This window comes from Gopherus flavomarginatus, chromosome 5 (assembly GCF_025201925.1).
Source record: "Gopherus flavomarginatus isolate rGopFla2 chromosome 5, rGopFla2.mat.asm, whole genome shotgun sequence".
NCBI lineage: Eukaryota > Metazoa > Chordata > Testudines > Testudinidae > Gopherus > Gopherus flavomarginatus.
The window spans coordinates 44739522-44756553 of NC_066621.1; the positions used below are offsets into that span (position 1 = coordinate 44739522).

At 40.2% G+C, this 17032-nt stretch overlaps 1 protein-coding gene across 3 annotated transcripts in view; it reads right to left on the reverse strand.

Moving 5' to 3' along the window:
* Positions 1-2506: 2506 nt before the first annotated feature.
* LRP5 (LDL receptor related protein 5) overlaps positions 2507-17032 on the reverse strand; it is a 266866-nt gene continuing 252340 nt past the window's right edge. For 2 of the 3 annotated variants that reach the window (XM_050952780.1, XM_050952782.1), the window contains exons 20-23: positions 16613-16855; positions 14684-14823; positions 9675-9772; positions 2507-9124 (exon numbers count right to left, since the gene is read on the reverse strand). In XM_050952780.1, the coding sequence (XP_050808737.1) occupies positions 8863-9124; positions 9675-9772; positions 14684-14823; positions 16613-16855 (743 nt within the window). In that variant the 3' untranslated portion in view covers positions 2507-8862. The remainder of the gene's footprint in view (positions 9125-9674; positions 9773-14683; positions 14824-16612; positions 16856-17032) is intronic. The other variant, XM_050952781.1, reaches the window with a different exon arrangement.

Genomic DNA, 17032 nt, shown 5'->3' on the forward strand with positions numbered 1-17032 from the left:
CTTCCCTGACTTTCCAGTGATTAGTTACTCTAATTGTTAAAAAACTGCACCTTATTTCTAATCTGAATTTTTCCAGCCATTGGAACATGTTATATCTTTGCCCGCTAGACTGAAAAGCCCATTATCAAATTTTTGTTCCCAGTGTCCGTACTTCCAGACTGATCAAGTCACCTCTAATCTTGTTATTAAACTACATAGATTGAGCTCCTTGCATCTATCGCTATAAAGGCAGGTTTTCCAATCCTTTAATCATTCTCATAGCTCTTCTCTGAAAACTCCCCATTTTATCAACATCCATTTTGAATTTTAGACACCAGAACTGGATACAATATACAAGTAGTGGTCACATTAGTGCCAAATAGAGAAATATTACAACCGCCCCACTCTTATTATTATTGCAATAGAGGAAGGTTTTCCCACTGGTTCTGACACTAGTTTGTGACTCAATAAACATGGATTCAATTCCTTACTCTGCACAGGCTTCCTGTATGAGCTTGGGAAAGTCTCTGTGCCTCAGTCTTCCATCTGTAAATTAGGTACAATAGCACAGTTCTACCTCACAGGGGTGTTGAGAAGCACTCAGATAACAGTGAGAGGGACCACATAAGTACTGACTGTGGTATTCCTCGGTCTGCAACCATGATTATTACAATTGAATTAGGTCACAGTTATAACATGTCTGTTCCATTTTACACCGCTCTTTGTATTGAAAGGGGGATCTTAAAGGTGATCCAGCTAAGGAAAAAATTAAGCTTATGTACTCCTCCCCCCCATGTGATTTAAGAACTGAAAGGAGAAAGATGACTAGAGAACTAGTGAAATATTGATACCACAAAGACAAAGTTGAGCAATTGTGAGGAGAAGGGAGTCTTAATAGTTGATTACTCCAATGTTTAGTATACACTTGGGAGAAAGGATGTCATAGTTAAAGATTTAAAACCTTGTCTCTTCAATTAAGGTATGACACTTCTCATCCCTATGACCGTCTACATGTGTTCCAGCAAAGCTAGGGCAGACTGAGCTTGACATGCCTGGTATCTCTCAGGCAAAATTAGGAAGAACCCCCACTCTCTTAAAATAAAATAAAAGAATACTTAGAGGGCACAAATGCAACATTTTTGAATCTCATTTGCTGTTCATCATGAACCTTCCCCCAATCCCCAAACTGCAAGCTACAGCCAGATTTAAACACAGCTGCTCTTTCTATTACAGAATGTAGCTGGGTTTCCCCATATCTTGTGAATGAGGTAATTGTATTTTTCTGCAGAACCGAGTTAGACAGATCATAGCATATAGCCTATCCCTATTAACTAGTGTGTAGCACAAGTTTAAAATAAAAAAAATCCCTGTTCACCCTTGAGAGAAAATCCATGGTAATGTGTGTATATCTCTCAACACAATTATAGCTATATCACAGTTCTAATTCAGATGTGGACAGAGCTATGCTTTTAACGGGTGTCCCCTTCCCTTAGCATAATATGTTATTGTGAATCTTGAATTTCATACAACATAGTAACGAATACTACCCTTTACTCAAGTGCTGGGTCATCCAAAGCTGTAAAAATCCAGTCAATTGTCCCATTGAGATTCACTTTTTTCAGCAGATCATGGAGCTGCTAAACAAATGTTTTAAAAAATATTTTATTACAAAACAAAATCCACAAAATCTATAATACAAATGTAGAGTTTGTTAACTTTACAGTTATTTATACACAAAACTTCAAACAAAGGTATTGGTATCCTGAAGAAACACCACAACTTGCAATGTCAGGAACTGAAAATGATTAATATTTAAATGGTTTGTTTATTGGCTTTGAAAGCCTTCCACATAAAGTAGTTTTTTGAAAGGCTAATTTTTTCATTATGTTAATGCTAGAAAACCATACTTTGCAGAATAATTTTTAATAACGAATTGGTTTCTGATTCAAGGACTTAAATTGTATGGTATTAATGAGAAAAACATTTTAGTGACTACCTGAATATGTTAATTTAGTAAAAAATACCTAAAACAAACTATCGGCATTTGTTTAAATTAACATCATGTACTTTAATAGATAGCATAACTCCTTTATATAAAATTATGGAAATCTGACCTTACAAAAGTGGTAAATAAGTAGCCCGAAACTCACTTTAAAAAAATGCAATTAAAAAAAATCACAGAATATTACAAATTAAGAAATATTTGCTCCAAAAATATCAATGTAATTATCAGAGTCCACATTAAGAAATACAAAATAAATTTAATTTTATTCCATAATACGGGCATGTCTGTTTGGAATGAATGGGGCACAAAAGCACATTGTTACACTAATATGCAACATTTTGTAAAAACTAGCCTCTGGGGCACAATCAAATGATACTGGGGCACTTAATTTAAGGCGTTGTTTTCTCCCAGTCAATATGCTGAGCTGTTTAAAATACCCAAGGCACTAAAATGTTGGTTTGGTTTTCTTTTGTGATGATGAATTCTACAAAATGATACAAATATAAAGCTAAACTATGTAGGTTGTTTGCAGAATACATATTTTAATATAAATATAAAAGATTGATGTGAGGGATTCTTTTTATCATAATAAATCTTCGTAATCTTTGTATATTCACGAACATTTACATTAGCAGCAATTGCAGTATATTTAGATAAGATAAAAAAAGCTGTCTGAGTTAGATTTCTCTTTACAATGCTCTCCAAATTTCACGTACAACAGCAAAGCGCTGCTCCTGCTTTAAGCAATTTTACTTTATCTGCCTCAGATTGATATATTCGATATCACAAGTATTTTGTTTCTAATTGCAACCAAATACTTCAGTACATATTTACAGTGTTCTCCTGCAAATACATTTTACAAATTAAGTTGGAGTACCTCTCTCTCCAACACACACACACACACACACACACACACACTGAAGAAGTATGGATGATCACTGCACTAGGAGAACATGGTATGTTCCTGATCTAGAGACAGGTGCTTCAGTTTGAGTATTAGATTTTCAGAAACATATAGTGCTGGTGAATCAGTCAGTCACTTACCCGAGGTTTCAAATTTGCTTTCTGTCTCTGAAAACACAATCCAGACATGTCTCCATACCTGATGGTCAGTCTAAAAATTCTGCTTGGGATTGATCAGTGAGGTCTTCAGTGCATTAGCAGTCTGTTTCTTTGCCCACTGAAGTAAATGGTGCAGAATCAGGGCCTTAACTCCCCACTGAAACCAGTCAGGATCAGGTCCTTGGTCATTATAGCTCAGTAACGTTCATAGACCAACTAAGAGTTGGCAGGGTATTGCCACGGAAGCTTGGAGGTAAATTTAGGATCTTTGGACCTGGGACTGCTGGATTTTAATTTGGGGAGCAGAGGACTATTGTATCAGACTCATTTCCACCAGCCCTACCATTAGGTCCAACACAGACAAGGGGCAATGGGCTATTTCAGAGCCTTCTCAGGTGGGGTCATAATGTCATAGAGCTGTTGGCCAGTCTCAAAGAAGAAAAGAATACTAGTACAACAACGTATTTACAGAAAGCAGGGCAAGAAAACAAATTACGGGAGCTACAAAGTGTTTATGCATATTAGTATTCATTTCAGATACTTGTTACATTTTAAAATATAAAACTGATACCTTACTGTTAAATAAAATCAGAATAATGGCCCAAGGGTTTTTAATGTAACAACGTAACAAAAAGAAACCAAAATTCAGTATTTGCTATGTCTAAGTGATGAGCTGTATTAGAATTCTTGGGCATCTCACAGTGAGTTTTCTGTAGCCAGGATTATTGGTTATTTAGTGGCCAGTTAAACTTGCCTTCTCTGTAGACAAATTTTCTTTCAATCTTTTGTGTTTGAGTCAAATTTTTACTGAGGAACATATTCAAAATCATTTAAACCTATAAACTGTTGAATAATTGACCCTGTAAACCACCATCCCCCTTTGGCTGTGGTTTGCATACAATGCTCTGTCCAAATAAGGATATTATTTACACTATGTCCCTCAGTTCTGCCTAACATCAAAAATGATATTTCAAATTCAGGGCTCCATGCCAAGCACTTTTGTGTGTTTTTAATTATTGGGAACATGCCTGCCTTCTGTTTTCATTTCCTGACATTCACGGATATCAGTTGTAGCTCAATTATAAGCACAGCTACTCACTTGGATTGGCTCAGTGCAATGCCCATCAGAGACCTTTCAAAATGCTCAGGGCAAACAAGAAGGGCGAATTATACCAATGGTAACTGGTAAGTGCACTAGGACTGACAACAGACTCTGGTATTATAGAGCTCCCCTCCCTAACGTAGCGCCTGATCCAACACTCACTGAAGTCAATGGAAGTCTTTCCACTGACATCAATGGGCTCTGGATTAGCCTCTAAGTGGGGCTCCGGAGTGTTACTGTTCCCAGCCTCCCATTCACTAGTATACACTAATCCACCACAGATCTTGGGTATGCACCAAATCCCTGTCTTGAAATGGAAGGACAGCGCAGGAGGCACCACCCGGCACAAAAGAAGATAGAAGGCTGGGAGAAGATGGTAGAGCTTTCCATAAAGATCGGGGACCAGTGGCTTATATAAATTAGTGCTAGATGAAACAGGGGCCTGGAACTGGGAATTTCTGAAAGATCAATACCAGGAGTGTAAGAGAGAGCGATGGGATCACCATGAGGAAATAAAGCAACACAGTACTGGGGCGCTACCGTGAGGCAAACATCACCATTCCTTGGCATATACATGTTTGAATTGTCTTGGCTTTGGTGCTTTTTGGAGGTTTCTCCAGAATGGAGTGAAGCAGAGTTGAAATGGCAGTTGAAACCTCAAAGCAGTACTAATGAAGATTTCCAAACACGAACAACTATCTGTGGACTAAAGGCCTTCTCTTTACTGGGAATTTCAACCCTGAGTGGCTGGCCACCCACTTAGCTGAACCAGTATAAAGCCAATGTACGCCACAATTTGCCCTGATGCACTTTAGCCCTGCTTGAAACGGGAGTAACTTCACTGGTGTAAACCATGATTTATAGCAGCTTTGTCTGTCTACACTATGGCACTACCCTGCTCCATCTATATCAACAGTTGTAACCAGGGCAAATCTCAGTGTAGCCACCACATAAGATAGTTCCTTTTACAAGTGTAAATAGAGTCTGTCTTTCATTCTCTCTCCACTTTCCTAGTACACCTGTCTGTTAAATATGGCACAGGATTAATTACATCCTTTGCCCATTACTAGCTACACACCAGACACAGGTCTGGCTTAGCTTAAATTGGCTGAAGTGCTAACATACTGCAACAGTGAATAATAATGATCACAAGGAAAATGAAAAACACCAGGCTAAACTGATTTAAGACCACAATTGCTCAAACTAAGGCAATCCAAACACATGCATCTTCCTGCAGATTTTAAGAGTTCTCTCTCTGCAAACACTGTTGTCATCTTTCCCAAGGCACACTTGGTTAATAAAACTGGACATACAAACTACCAAAAAACACTTCACACATTTTATTTTCTGCTTGGTCAATATCCAATGGCCATAACCTATTATTTTCATTTAACAGTTCTCTGTCAGTCTGAACTAGAGGAAAATAGCACCTATTTTGCTCAGTCGAGGAGCCTGAAATTCAAAAGGCTTGAAGTACATTCACAGGAACAAGCTGCATCATATTTCCAGGAAGCAGACGCCTCTTACTGAAATAGGACATTTTTTCTAGGATATCGGCAGTGTGGGGAACCCTGTGTAAGATGTACACAGTCTCCAGCAATTAGAAGTAATATTTTACATTCTATTTAAACAAAATGTTTAATTCTTAAACAAGTTCTTTTTAGGATTGATAACTAAGCCAATAATAATAATAAAGAAAGTCAGAACTTCTAAAAACACAGTCTCAGATATCGACCATCATCCAGTGTCTCAAATAAGGTCATTTCTCAGTAAACTGGTCATCACAGCAAAAGGCTCTGCTCTTCCAACTGAAATTTAAAAGCTGTTTTCAAGCACTGTATATGCTTTGTTTATTCATACATATCCAGAAGTGTTTCCCATAGTCAGGTCTGAATTTGACCATCAAGATAACTCAAAGTCTGAGCAAAATTCCTAGTTTCCTTAAACTCAACCCCAAACATCATAATAGGAAATAAGTTTTCAGATAAAGTGGTTACGATTAAAAAAAAAAGTGATTCTCTTTTTTTTAAATGAACAGTGGTTTATAAAAGAAATCAATGTAATCTTGCATCCAGCATCATCGCAAGGGCACAGGAAATGTAACATTGCATATTTCTATGCAAGAGCTGTAAAGTGACATTACTAAAATTATGACTTCATTAAGAAATGAGGAGCAATGATCACACACACTTAAATACAATGGTGTGAGAAAAATACATAACTGGACTGTAGTCTCCAACTGGTGTAAACTCTTCTTTAGATGAGGGATATTTTATGTAAAATACTCCATGGATTTTTCTATTTACAATCTAGTTGACTGAAACATGATGATATGAAATTTGATCCTCATTCAGCCAAATAGCTCACACCATTTCCCAGAGATCTGCCAAGAGTCACTCTAAGGTTAATAGACACTATGACCTCCTCTCTCCTGACATACTGCAGAACAGCTAACGTTCATGGAAAAAAATCCATTTTGCAGTGTTCTTAGTATAGGGTTGATCTGCAAAATTAAACTCTTAATACTTTGTTCTGATTTTCTCCAGACAAACAAAGGGCATCTCCTCTGAGCTGAATCCAAATCAGAGAGGCTAGGGATTTTAGAAACCAAGCTAACTAACCCAAGCTCCTTCTCAGACTTTTGATAAAATGCCAGTCACAGTGAGCAAAATTCTGTTCTTGGATCCATGTGGATAGGAAGAGCAGACAGTGAGATCTGAGAATGTAGCAGGATCAGAATGTTTGGAGTTTAAATCCACACTGAGGATGCAAGTGAAGAATTTTGGCCCTTAGTTGGAGGATTCCCCTCGCTCTTGCTCACTCGGTCTCCCTATCGTGCTCTCTCTCTCTCAAAAAAAAAGCTTGCTAAAATAAAAATCCAACTTGGGAGTTCAAAAACTAAAAGGTTTCATTTCTGTCAATGATGTTAAGTCTGTCAGAGGCTGATGGCATCTGTTCTTCAGCAGCTGTAAAAACAGGTGCAGATCTGTATATCTAGTTTTTTCCTCAAGTGTCTTGACTATGTGTCCACATTATGGCTGCCATTGTAAGGACCGTTTCTAAAAGTGCTGTGCAATGGCATAGCCCTTTTACTATAGCAAGGAGAAATATAGTTCATGTCTGTAAGTTTGGTAAAAGGAACCGATAACCACACAACTATCATCTTAAGTCAAGTCAATGGTCCTCAAATTTTTGTACTGGTGACCCCTTTCACACAGCAAGCCTGTGAGTATGACCCTCCCTTATAAGTTAAAAACACTTTTGTTATATTTAACACTATTATAAATGCTGGAGGTGAAGCGGGGTTTGGGGTGGAGGCTGACAGCTCGTGACCCCCCCAACAACCTTGTGACCCCGAGGAATCCTGACCCCCAGTTTGAGAACCCCTGTGTTAAGTGCTACATGTTAAATGCCTGAAACAGATCTCTTTTGTGGTGTTGTCTTGGTATTATATCAGTTTCTACGATGTAAGAGTTAATTTTAAAAAAGAGAAAATATAAAAAAAGTCCTTACTTTTGCTGCCTTTTGGTAAAATTAAACACATTTTCTAGCAAATTTTCATAGGACCAAGACTAAATCACATGCATTTGCGCACATATTTGTTTATGCGTGTGTTTGTTTGGGGTATTTTTTTGTTCTACCTCTATACACATTTAGTTTCCCACATATTTAATCTTAAAACTTTCCTATTGAAATAAATATGAGCAGGCATGTCACTGGAACCCCACACTTTGGGATCCGGACATCTGGAAGTAAAGCAATTTGCTGAGCTAAATACAGGAGTGGGAGCTACTCATACAGAACTGACTATAAATTCCAGACTTCAGGAAAAAGGTGACAGAATTGCTACCATTTTTCAGGAAAAAGGAGACTAACTTAATATAACAGACCTTCCCTGGCTGACCCCCACAATCTCTCTGGGAATGGCTCTGTGGACCCATGCCCACCTAGAGTGAAGTGGCTGCTAGGAAATGATGGAGGAGCTTGTTTCATCATGTCAAACTGGCAAGAGTGACTAGTGCTGAGTGAATAGCAGGCAAGGTTCAAAATCCAGTCCTCTTTTAGTGCCTGGGTTCCTCTGGGAAGCAACTGGCTCGTTTGCAAAAGGGAACATTCAGGAGCGAGCTTTGTTTTTTTTTCATTCAATGTTCCAAACAAAAATATTATTTGGTTATTAATTTTTTGGCAGTGAACAAATTATTTTTGAAACAAAAATGTTTTCTTTTTTTTCCAATAACCTTTCTCTGTGTGTGTGTGTGTGTGTGTGTGTGTGTGTGTGTGTGTGTGTGTGTGTGTGTGTGTGTGTGTGTGTGTGTGTGTGTGTGTGTGTGTGTGTGTGTGTGTGTGAGAGAGAGAGATGTTGACATACATTTTACAGACTTAAAAAGGGGACTTTAAAAAACCCACAAAGGCTCAACATCCCCATTCCCCACCCGCCACACCTCAGTCCCTTGGAGGTCTAGTCAGTTTCCTGACTTCTTCAATTAAAAAAAGGCAATTATGGCACAAAAGCATGGAAATTAAATTAAAAAAATCAAATTTATAAATATTCTTCCACTGTACACATTTTCACAGCCCCACCCCATCCATTTTTATTCACATTTTCTTTTTTTAAATTCCCACCCCTATTTATTTTTAAAATCATAAAATATATTTTAATCTTTGTTCATATTTAAAAATATTTACATTAAAAGACATGTTCCTTCTATTAAGGTCATGAGGAGTCTGTACAAGGAGACGGTGGAGGGGGGTAGAGGTGAAAGTAGCTTCGCTCTGTGGCGGGAGATGGAGGGCAGCTTTCTTCTGCTGACATATACTGGCTGCGAGGCGTGGGGGGAGGGGGATAAGGGTCTGAGTCTGAATTTAGATCTATGTAGTATTTGTTGGCCTTCCACCGGCTTGTGGTGTAGTCGCTGTCGCACACATCTGTGCTGCATGGTGTCGTGGGTGGAGCTATCCCTCGTATCAGGTAGGGTCTGAAAAGTTAACAGCTCAGTGTTAGCAGTGTTCAAATTTCTTAATAAAAAAAAAATACTACATGAATTTTAAATGCAGGTGAAAGGTGCCAGAGTGAAGACCTCCAAAGCACAGGTGTTACCGATGGGATTTTCAAAGGAGCATAAGAGAATTAGGTGCCACAAACTAGAACCACTTTATCTTGTTTTACAAAGGGTGCTGAACTGCTGTCAGGTGATAAGAGTCAATTTTGGCTGCATAATAACCAGCAAAGTAGCAGTGAAAAGCTCTAGACCCGATTTCTAATGCCTCAACCAATCACACACATAATGTTTTCATTTTTCAGAAATGAACAGTTGCATTGGGACAAGAATGCAAGCAAATAAAGCGGATGTTTGATACAGTAACAAGAGTAATCACAGTCTGACATACCATTTAATCAAAGAGGAAAACAACCATCCTTTTTCTCCTTAAAAGATGAAGCTTTGAACAAGATTGGTTTTTTTCCTAGGCACAAAACCAAAGAGACCTCAACCTAAGAAAATGCCAAGCTTTCTGTTTGATCTGTACCTGTAAGATCTTGTTGTTGAAGGAATGTTTGAGGAATAGAACATCTCTGTGTTATATAAGGAGCGATCAGTGGCTGGGGAAGGAGGAGGGTTCAAAATCTGTGGATGTTAAGAACAAATAAGGCAGAGGTTCAGTTTAATTCATTATGGAACAATACTTAGAAACAGAGAGAAAAACAGTATAAAAATATCTCCCATAGGTTGCAATTATCTCATCCATAGTCTAGCCTCCTCTCCTTGTTTTTACATGTAGCTTCATAAGGATTCATAATTTTTTTTTTTAAGGCCAGAAGGGTTCACTGTGACCTTTTTGTCTAGACATAGCACAAGCCACAGAATTTCAGCCACTGATTCCTGCAGCGGAGAGAATTACGGTTCCCTACTACGTAAGTGAGACGTTAAGTGACTTGTCCAGTGTTAAACAGGAAAGCTGTGGTGGAGCCAGGAACCGAACCCAGTTTTCCAGAGTCTCCACCTAGTGCCTTAACCACAAGAGCTTCCTTTATTTATGGTCATATAGACAGATCTCTTCCTTGTCAGCCACTAATGGACCTGGAGCCTCCTCCACCCCCAGCCCTTACCCTGTCCCAATCAATGCCACATCCAGGAGCCTGAGTTCCTTTACTAGGACCAGTTCACTCCATGTTTTCCCGGTAACTTTTTTTACTGCTATTTTTTAAATCACACCAGTTTGACAAGGTCAGCAATGCAAAGAGGCTATTAGCTATGAATGCTTAAAATCTCCCCCATCCTGCATCCAAAATATGACTAATTAATTAACTGTTGGCAGCCCTTAAGAAAATAGCATTTATTATGCTTCACATTTAACACAAACATGCAGTGGAAATCCCCCCCAGCCCCGCCTCTCCATTTTTTTTTTAAATATTCCAGTCTATTCATTTTTAGAGGAACAAAGTGAGCAGTAGCACTTCATGTATTTAATGTTCTTTCTAGCTCAGTTCAATTTAACAACAATACTAATGGGTACACCTTTCCCTCCCAGTGGAGTGACTTGCATAAATCACTGATCAGTAAGATGGAAATGTGCCGCTAGGTATTCATTACCCTCTTCGATATACACCCAATCCCTCCTCCCCCGCTGTCAGTAGAAAGAGAAATGTGATCTTCAGTACCAATAAAACACAGATAAAATAACAACACTTTGTGCCTTTCAACCAAGGATCTGAAGGTGATTTATAAATATCATGTTAAGTCTCCACACCCTTATAAAGAAGGTAAGGGATCACTTCAGTCACCACTAAAATACAGCCACTTCTGGGGTAAAAGGCAGCAGTTATTTAGCACCGTGCCATAGGGAGATGAAGAATGATGTATCCTCTGAAACGACACATTTTATTTGAGCAGGAATTTGATTAACATCTGTGTTCTTAATTAAAGTTCCTTTGGCATTTTTAATATCACAAGTGGCCAGGACCTCAGTTTTACGCTGCATCTGAAAAACTGCACTTCCACCAGAACAGTGATCTCAACATTGAGCTGGGGCATTTCATCAGTATTAACTCAGGGGGAAAGTACCACAACAACACTTCCACACTAACCCTATCAAAAGCCTTGCATACACATCCAGCAGGTAGGTAGAAAAGACACAGCCCTATGGAGCTCCACACAATTACATCTTAAGGGATGATGAGTGATTGCCCAAGAGTACTCTATGGGAACACTTTGCAAGAAAGGAACAGACACATCCAAGAGCAGCTCCATCCACTCCTATTAGAGTTATCAGCTGAGTCAACAACACTTCACAATTCATATTAAAGTCAGCGGATCTCACTGAGGTTAGCTTTAACGCCTGTGGCCAGAACCTCAACTGGTGTAAACTGGCCTAGCCCCATTGACTTCAATGGAACGATGTTGATTTACACCAGATGAAGATCTGGCCCCTGATCTTTATCGATTGCCAGGAGAACATCCATCAACACCACTCGTGGGAAGATGACCAGAGACAGCTAGAAGCTCAGAGTTGTCTTGCCACAGCCTTTCTCCATAATCTTAAAAACTGGGGGATTAGCTACCAGATCATAACTGGCCAGAGCATCAGGGTCAAGTGATGGTTTACTTAGTAAAGGCTGCACAACAGCTTCCTTAAGAGAATCTGGCATCCCACCTTCCCTAAGGGAGGCATTCAGTCTCCCCCAGCAATGACCTCTGTTCCCCACAGGCCTTCACAAACGTGGGTCCGAAGGAGGCGGTGTGTAAAAAGGACCCCCAGCACCTCAATACTTCAGTGCAGAGCAGTGGCCTAACAACCAGATATGACCTTAAATTTATCCCCTCCGTACACATAAAACCAGGCATCTTGGCCCAAATCCACTCCATTTTTCCCTCACTGCAATCAGAAATTTCCTCCTGTCTGGAGGCCCTTGAATCAGGTACCAAGTGAAGGCAGCTTGGATTAACTAAAATGGCCACAGCTCAGAACAAATCTGGACAATATGGTGGAGGCAAATTACCTCTTGCTGGCCTCTCTTTGTGCTGCAGCATAATGCTTTTGTGGCGCAGTTAATCTGCCAGTGACTTCAGTGAATAGGCTCACTAGCTATCTTTCTGCTGCTTCATAGAATGAAACGAAACCCAAACTTACACAGTGCGACTCTGAACATAACAGTTTATGAATCTGCCACAGCCTCCAGGCTAATGTCCCTGGTCCTTTAGCTCAAGCACTAAAGGTTCAGATTTTATATCCAGAGAACCTGTGTTCTATCCCTGCTGATGACTCAACCAAGGACTACGTTACAAGTGGTGGCTTGCATTGGGGAGCTCAATTGTTGTGGACCTCTGTGTTACTGGGAGGTACACAAAGAGCTGCACAATCTGCTATGATTTATGTCTTGTTTAGGCAGCGCTTGCATTGTGGATGGAACTGAGCGGAGTTGCGTAGGAGAATACAACCACTTACTTTTTTGTCCAGTCTGCCCCTGCTAGCTAGTGGCAATTTAAATGTTAGCACTGTTCAGTATATAGCTGCTGATCATTTTAGCAGACATGCCCAGCTACTCTGAAATGACATGGAGAGATTGGGATCATCAGCAAAACTTAGAGCATGCCACACTTCTCCTCTCCACTCATCAGATCTCTGGTCATAACTCTCCATCCCCAGTGCTTCAAATACAGACCTGTGTTTGCAGCTTATCTCTATAGTGCTTTTTAATTGACCTCAATTAATGCGGTGAAGGATAACACTGAAGTAGGAACAATTAGAGCCTGACTACACACAGGTTTTGTATTGCTCTAACTAGATCTGTTTTGAAACCGATATATTTAAAATGGTACAATCCCCAAAGTTAGAAGAATGAGCTATGCCAATATAAGAACCTTTACACTGATATAACTTTATCCACACTAGAGGTCTGTACCACTTCAACTGTATCGATTTCTAAACCGGTATAGTTACGGCAATACAAAACCTGTTTACAGACCATTTCTTAGGCTTCCAACTAAGGCAGGCAAGCTAATTAGGACACCTGGAGCCAATTAAGAAGAAACTGCTAGAGTCAATTAGGACAGGCTGGCTAATCAGGGCACCTGAATTAAAAAGGACCTCACTTCAGTTTGTAGTGTGCATGCAAGGAGCTGGGGGCAAGAGGCACTAGGAGCTCAGAGTGAGTAGGCATACTGCTGGAAGACTGAGGAGTACAAGCATGATCAGACACCGAGAGAAAGGTCCTGTGGTGAGGACAAAGAAGGTGTTGGGAGGAGGCCATGGGGAAGTAGCCCAGGGAGTTGTAGCTGTTGCCCAGCTGTTACAGGAGGCACTCTAGACCGCTGCAGTCCACAGGGCCCTGGGCTGGAACCTGGAGTAGAGGGCGGGCCCCAGTTCCCCCCAAACCTCCCAACTCCTGATTAGACACAGGAGGAATTGACCTGGACTGTGGCTTCTACCAGAGGGGAAGGTCTCTGGCTGTTACCTGACCCACATGGTGAATCTCTGAGGCAAGCAAATCCACCAATAAGCGCAGGACCCACCAGGGTAGAGGATGAACTTTGTCACATAATGTATTAACTGTTTATATGTAAATGTGTACACCCTCCTCCCTTTACATACTAATTCAGCTCTCAACTGCAGTATGGATCATCTTAATCATTTTTTGTCACAGCACTTCTATTGCTTAGAGAGGCTAGCTCTAAAAGCTCATGTAAACAGAATAATAAATGCATGTATTGCTTGCTTAGTGATGCTGAGAAGCAGCAAAACAACTGTACAACAAGATGCTGGTGCAAATAATCTCTGCATCCCTCTCCCATAAGTCACCAATGCCCCTTCCTTATTGGGTTTTATCATGCATCTCTCCCTTTTCATTTCCTAACCTCTACAGGCTTATTTCCTCACTTATGGAAATTTGGTTTCGGGACTAAGAGTCTCATTTTCTAACAATAAATCATGTAAAATCCAGAACCAGACAGCTGAAAAACCACAAAACATTTTAAGCTTCGGCAACATACAGTGATGCCACTTTGTTTTTCTGGTGCTTGCATTTGGTTTTCTGAACTGAAGTTGAACACTTTGGATAAACAGTGAGCCAAGCTTGGTTTTTGAGTGTTCTCTTTCCCCGGCTATGTTTTGTTTGTTTTTTCTCACTCCTGTGCATGCTTGTGGGATTATGCAGTGCCAAACATCATCAGGTCAGTGACAGAGTTCAGAAGAGACAGAGGACTAGATATTTACAAGTACTCGGGATGTAAGAACACCCATACCCCTGCTGCCCCCCACCCCCCACCAAAAAAAAAATAAAAAAAGCACAAGAATGTCCTGGAAGAACATCTTTTTAATACTACAACATGGTAAAGACCACAAGAACGATACCATGCTCACTGGAATAAATGGAAGCTATTCTATTGAATTCAGTGAGCACTGGATTGCCCCACTGCTAAATGACATCCTTCAAGACAGTCTTTATTAGTATTTCTCTAGTAGCACAAGTTTTAATCTGTCCATTTTTTGGACCGAAATGAGAGGCCCGTTATCTCCTGTTGGACACATTGAAGACTTACCTGTGGGTAGAAAGTGGCTTTAGTGCTAGATGAACTACTAGAAGAGGCTCCAGTAACATGGTTTCTGTCATACAGAGGGGCACCGCTACTTCCTCCCATGAGGCTCATAGAGCTAATCATAGACTTTCCACAAGAGATGCCTGCATGGAACCAGAAAAAGAGAGAGATACATGATTAGCTAACTACAATCTTATCTGCCATTGTAATAGAGAGCCAGATCCTCAGTTGATGTGAATCAATGTAGCTCCATTAGCCCTCATTATCCCTTGTTAATTTAAAGCTCATTACTTTCCTTATTAAGAACAAAATCCTTCTTCTGTTACCAGCCAAGAGTACAACTCTGTTTTACAGCTTCCTCCTCAAGTCTTCTTGCCAATGGATGGATTATTTGGTTTATGATCCTCTACTTACTTTGAAAGTCAAAGGATACTGCCATGTCACAATCCAAAGTCACAACTTAAAATAAATTAATTTAATGTATCACTCACTGTTGCATTGAGCCAGTGACTGACAGCAGCTGGACAATAAAGGAGTCTCCCCATTAGGGCTGTTTAAATTGTTTTTTGACCAAAAATTGGGTTTTTGACAAAATTCTTTTGCGAGAAGCATCTGCTTTCTACAGAAGATTTCAGTATTTCATGGAGAAAATAAAAGCTTGAAAACCAAAATATTTCCATTTTGGATATTTTGCCAAAAAAGCAATATTTTCCATGAAAAATGTTGACAAAAGCATTTTTTTTTTTTTCAGTTTTGTCAACATTTTCCATGGAAAAAAATCCTATTTTCTGACCAGGTCTTGTCTCCATAAAAACTCAGAGGACCGTTTTCATAATGGGTATATGGTACAATATCAGCCTCTTCGATGATCAGGGAAACATTTAGTTTAGAAGTTATTTTTGAAGGTTTTGCTATCCAGGAAGTATTCATGGAAAACATGGTGTTTCATTCATAGAGATGCAGCCTACACTACTTACATTATTTTGACAATCAATCATATCAGGTGGCACGTATCCCTTTTGGGGCGGTCATGCTCTCACAGCCCATGCTGCCGTCTTCCTGCATCATTCCAACATCTAGGGGCAGATTCTCCATTGGCATAAATTGTCACAGCACCACTGGCTTCAAAGGAGCCGGGAATTGATGTATGTTTTCACTAAAGAGTTAGCCCGGGTGATTAGCACCTGGGTCAGAACACTTGGCTTAGACTGTTCCAAGTATAAGCAGTCACACTGCAAAGCCATATCTGATTTACTGTGTCCTCATTGGGGCTGCATTCACCTGTGTCTCTAGAGGGCTTCCGGAGGCATACCCTGTGGTTCTACGTGCTGTCGTGAGCTGAGCAGCTCTGCTATTCTTTCCCAGTGAATTGTGGAAGAACTTGTCTGTCCTTCTAGGCACCCAGTGTGACCATGGAAAGGCACTGGAGGACTATCAGCACTGAAGTGATTTAGGCTGAGTCCTCACAGCAAAGTGGGTGGATTATCAGTCTGAGCGACAGTGGTGCCTGAGCTCTAACCTACACCCCTAGCTGGTCCAGCTAGCCCTGGTTTAAGTAGCATCAAACTTGAGTAAGAGTTGTGTGTGGGGATGGCAGAGGGGTTAGAGGCAACATCCAAGAACATACCCATGATCTCCATAGTAACTATTAAGGGGAAGATTAAAAAAAAAATTTTAGGCATTTCATGGAACTTTCAAAAGCACCCAGGTGTCTAACTTCCACTGAAAGAAACCTATCTGCATCTTTTGGCACCTAAAAACGTTTGCAAATGTGGCCTAATGGGAAGATAAGCACTGAAGTCCCACTGAAAGTCAATGGACATTCGACATCTAACTTGCTTTGGTGCCTACAAAAACCAGCTCCATAGTTAGTATCCTGTGAAAATAAAATCCAGGTAACATAATAGTACTGATGAAATGCAGGGTCCTTACCATCCTTACCAGTAAAAGTGCCATGCTGAGAACTCCCTGGAGCTATAAAATTAAGAGGAACATGAGGGGTTCCGCTGACGTATTCATGTGGAAAAGGTCCATTGGGTCCAGCATAGCGCTGACATACCACTCGCTGGCAAACAAAATACATTCCTCCCATGACCAAAAGGGACAGTATGATACCAATGACAGGTCCAATAGCACTAACGTGGGGTTGAGGTTCATCTGAGGATGTATTTTTTTCTGAAAAAAAAAAAAAAGAAGAAAAAAAAATCATTACACTGATGTATATGATGCCGCTCTGGAAAAACCTCCATACTTGCTCCTAAAACCCCAGGCCAGGGAGAACCAGATAGAATGATCATACAATCATTCATACAGTGCACTATGCCAGGGGCTGGCAACCTCCTGCACGTGGCT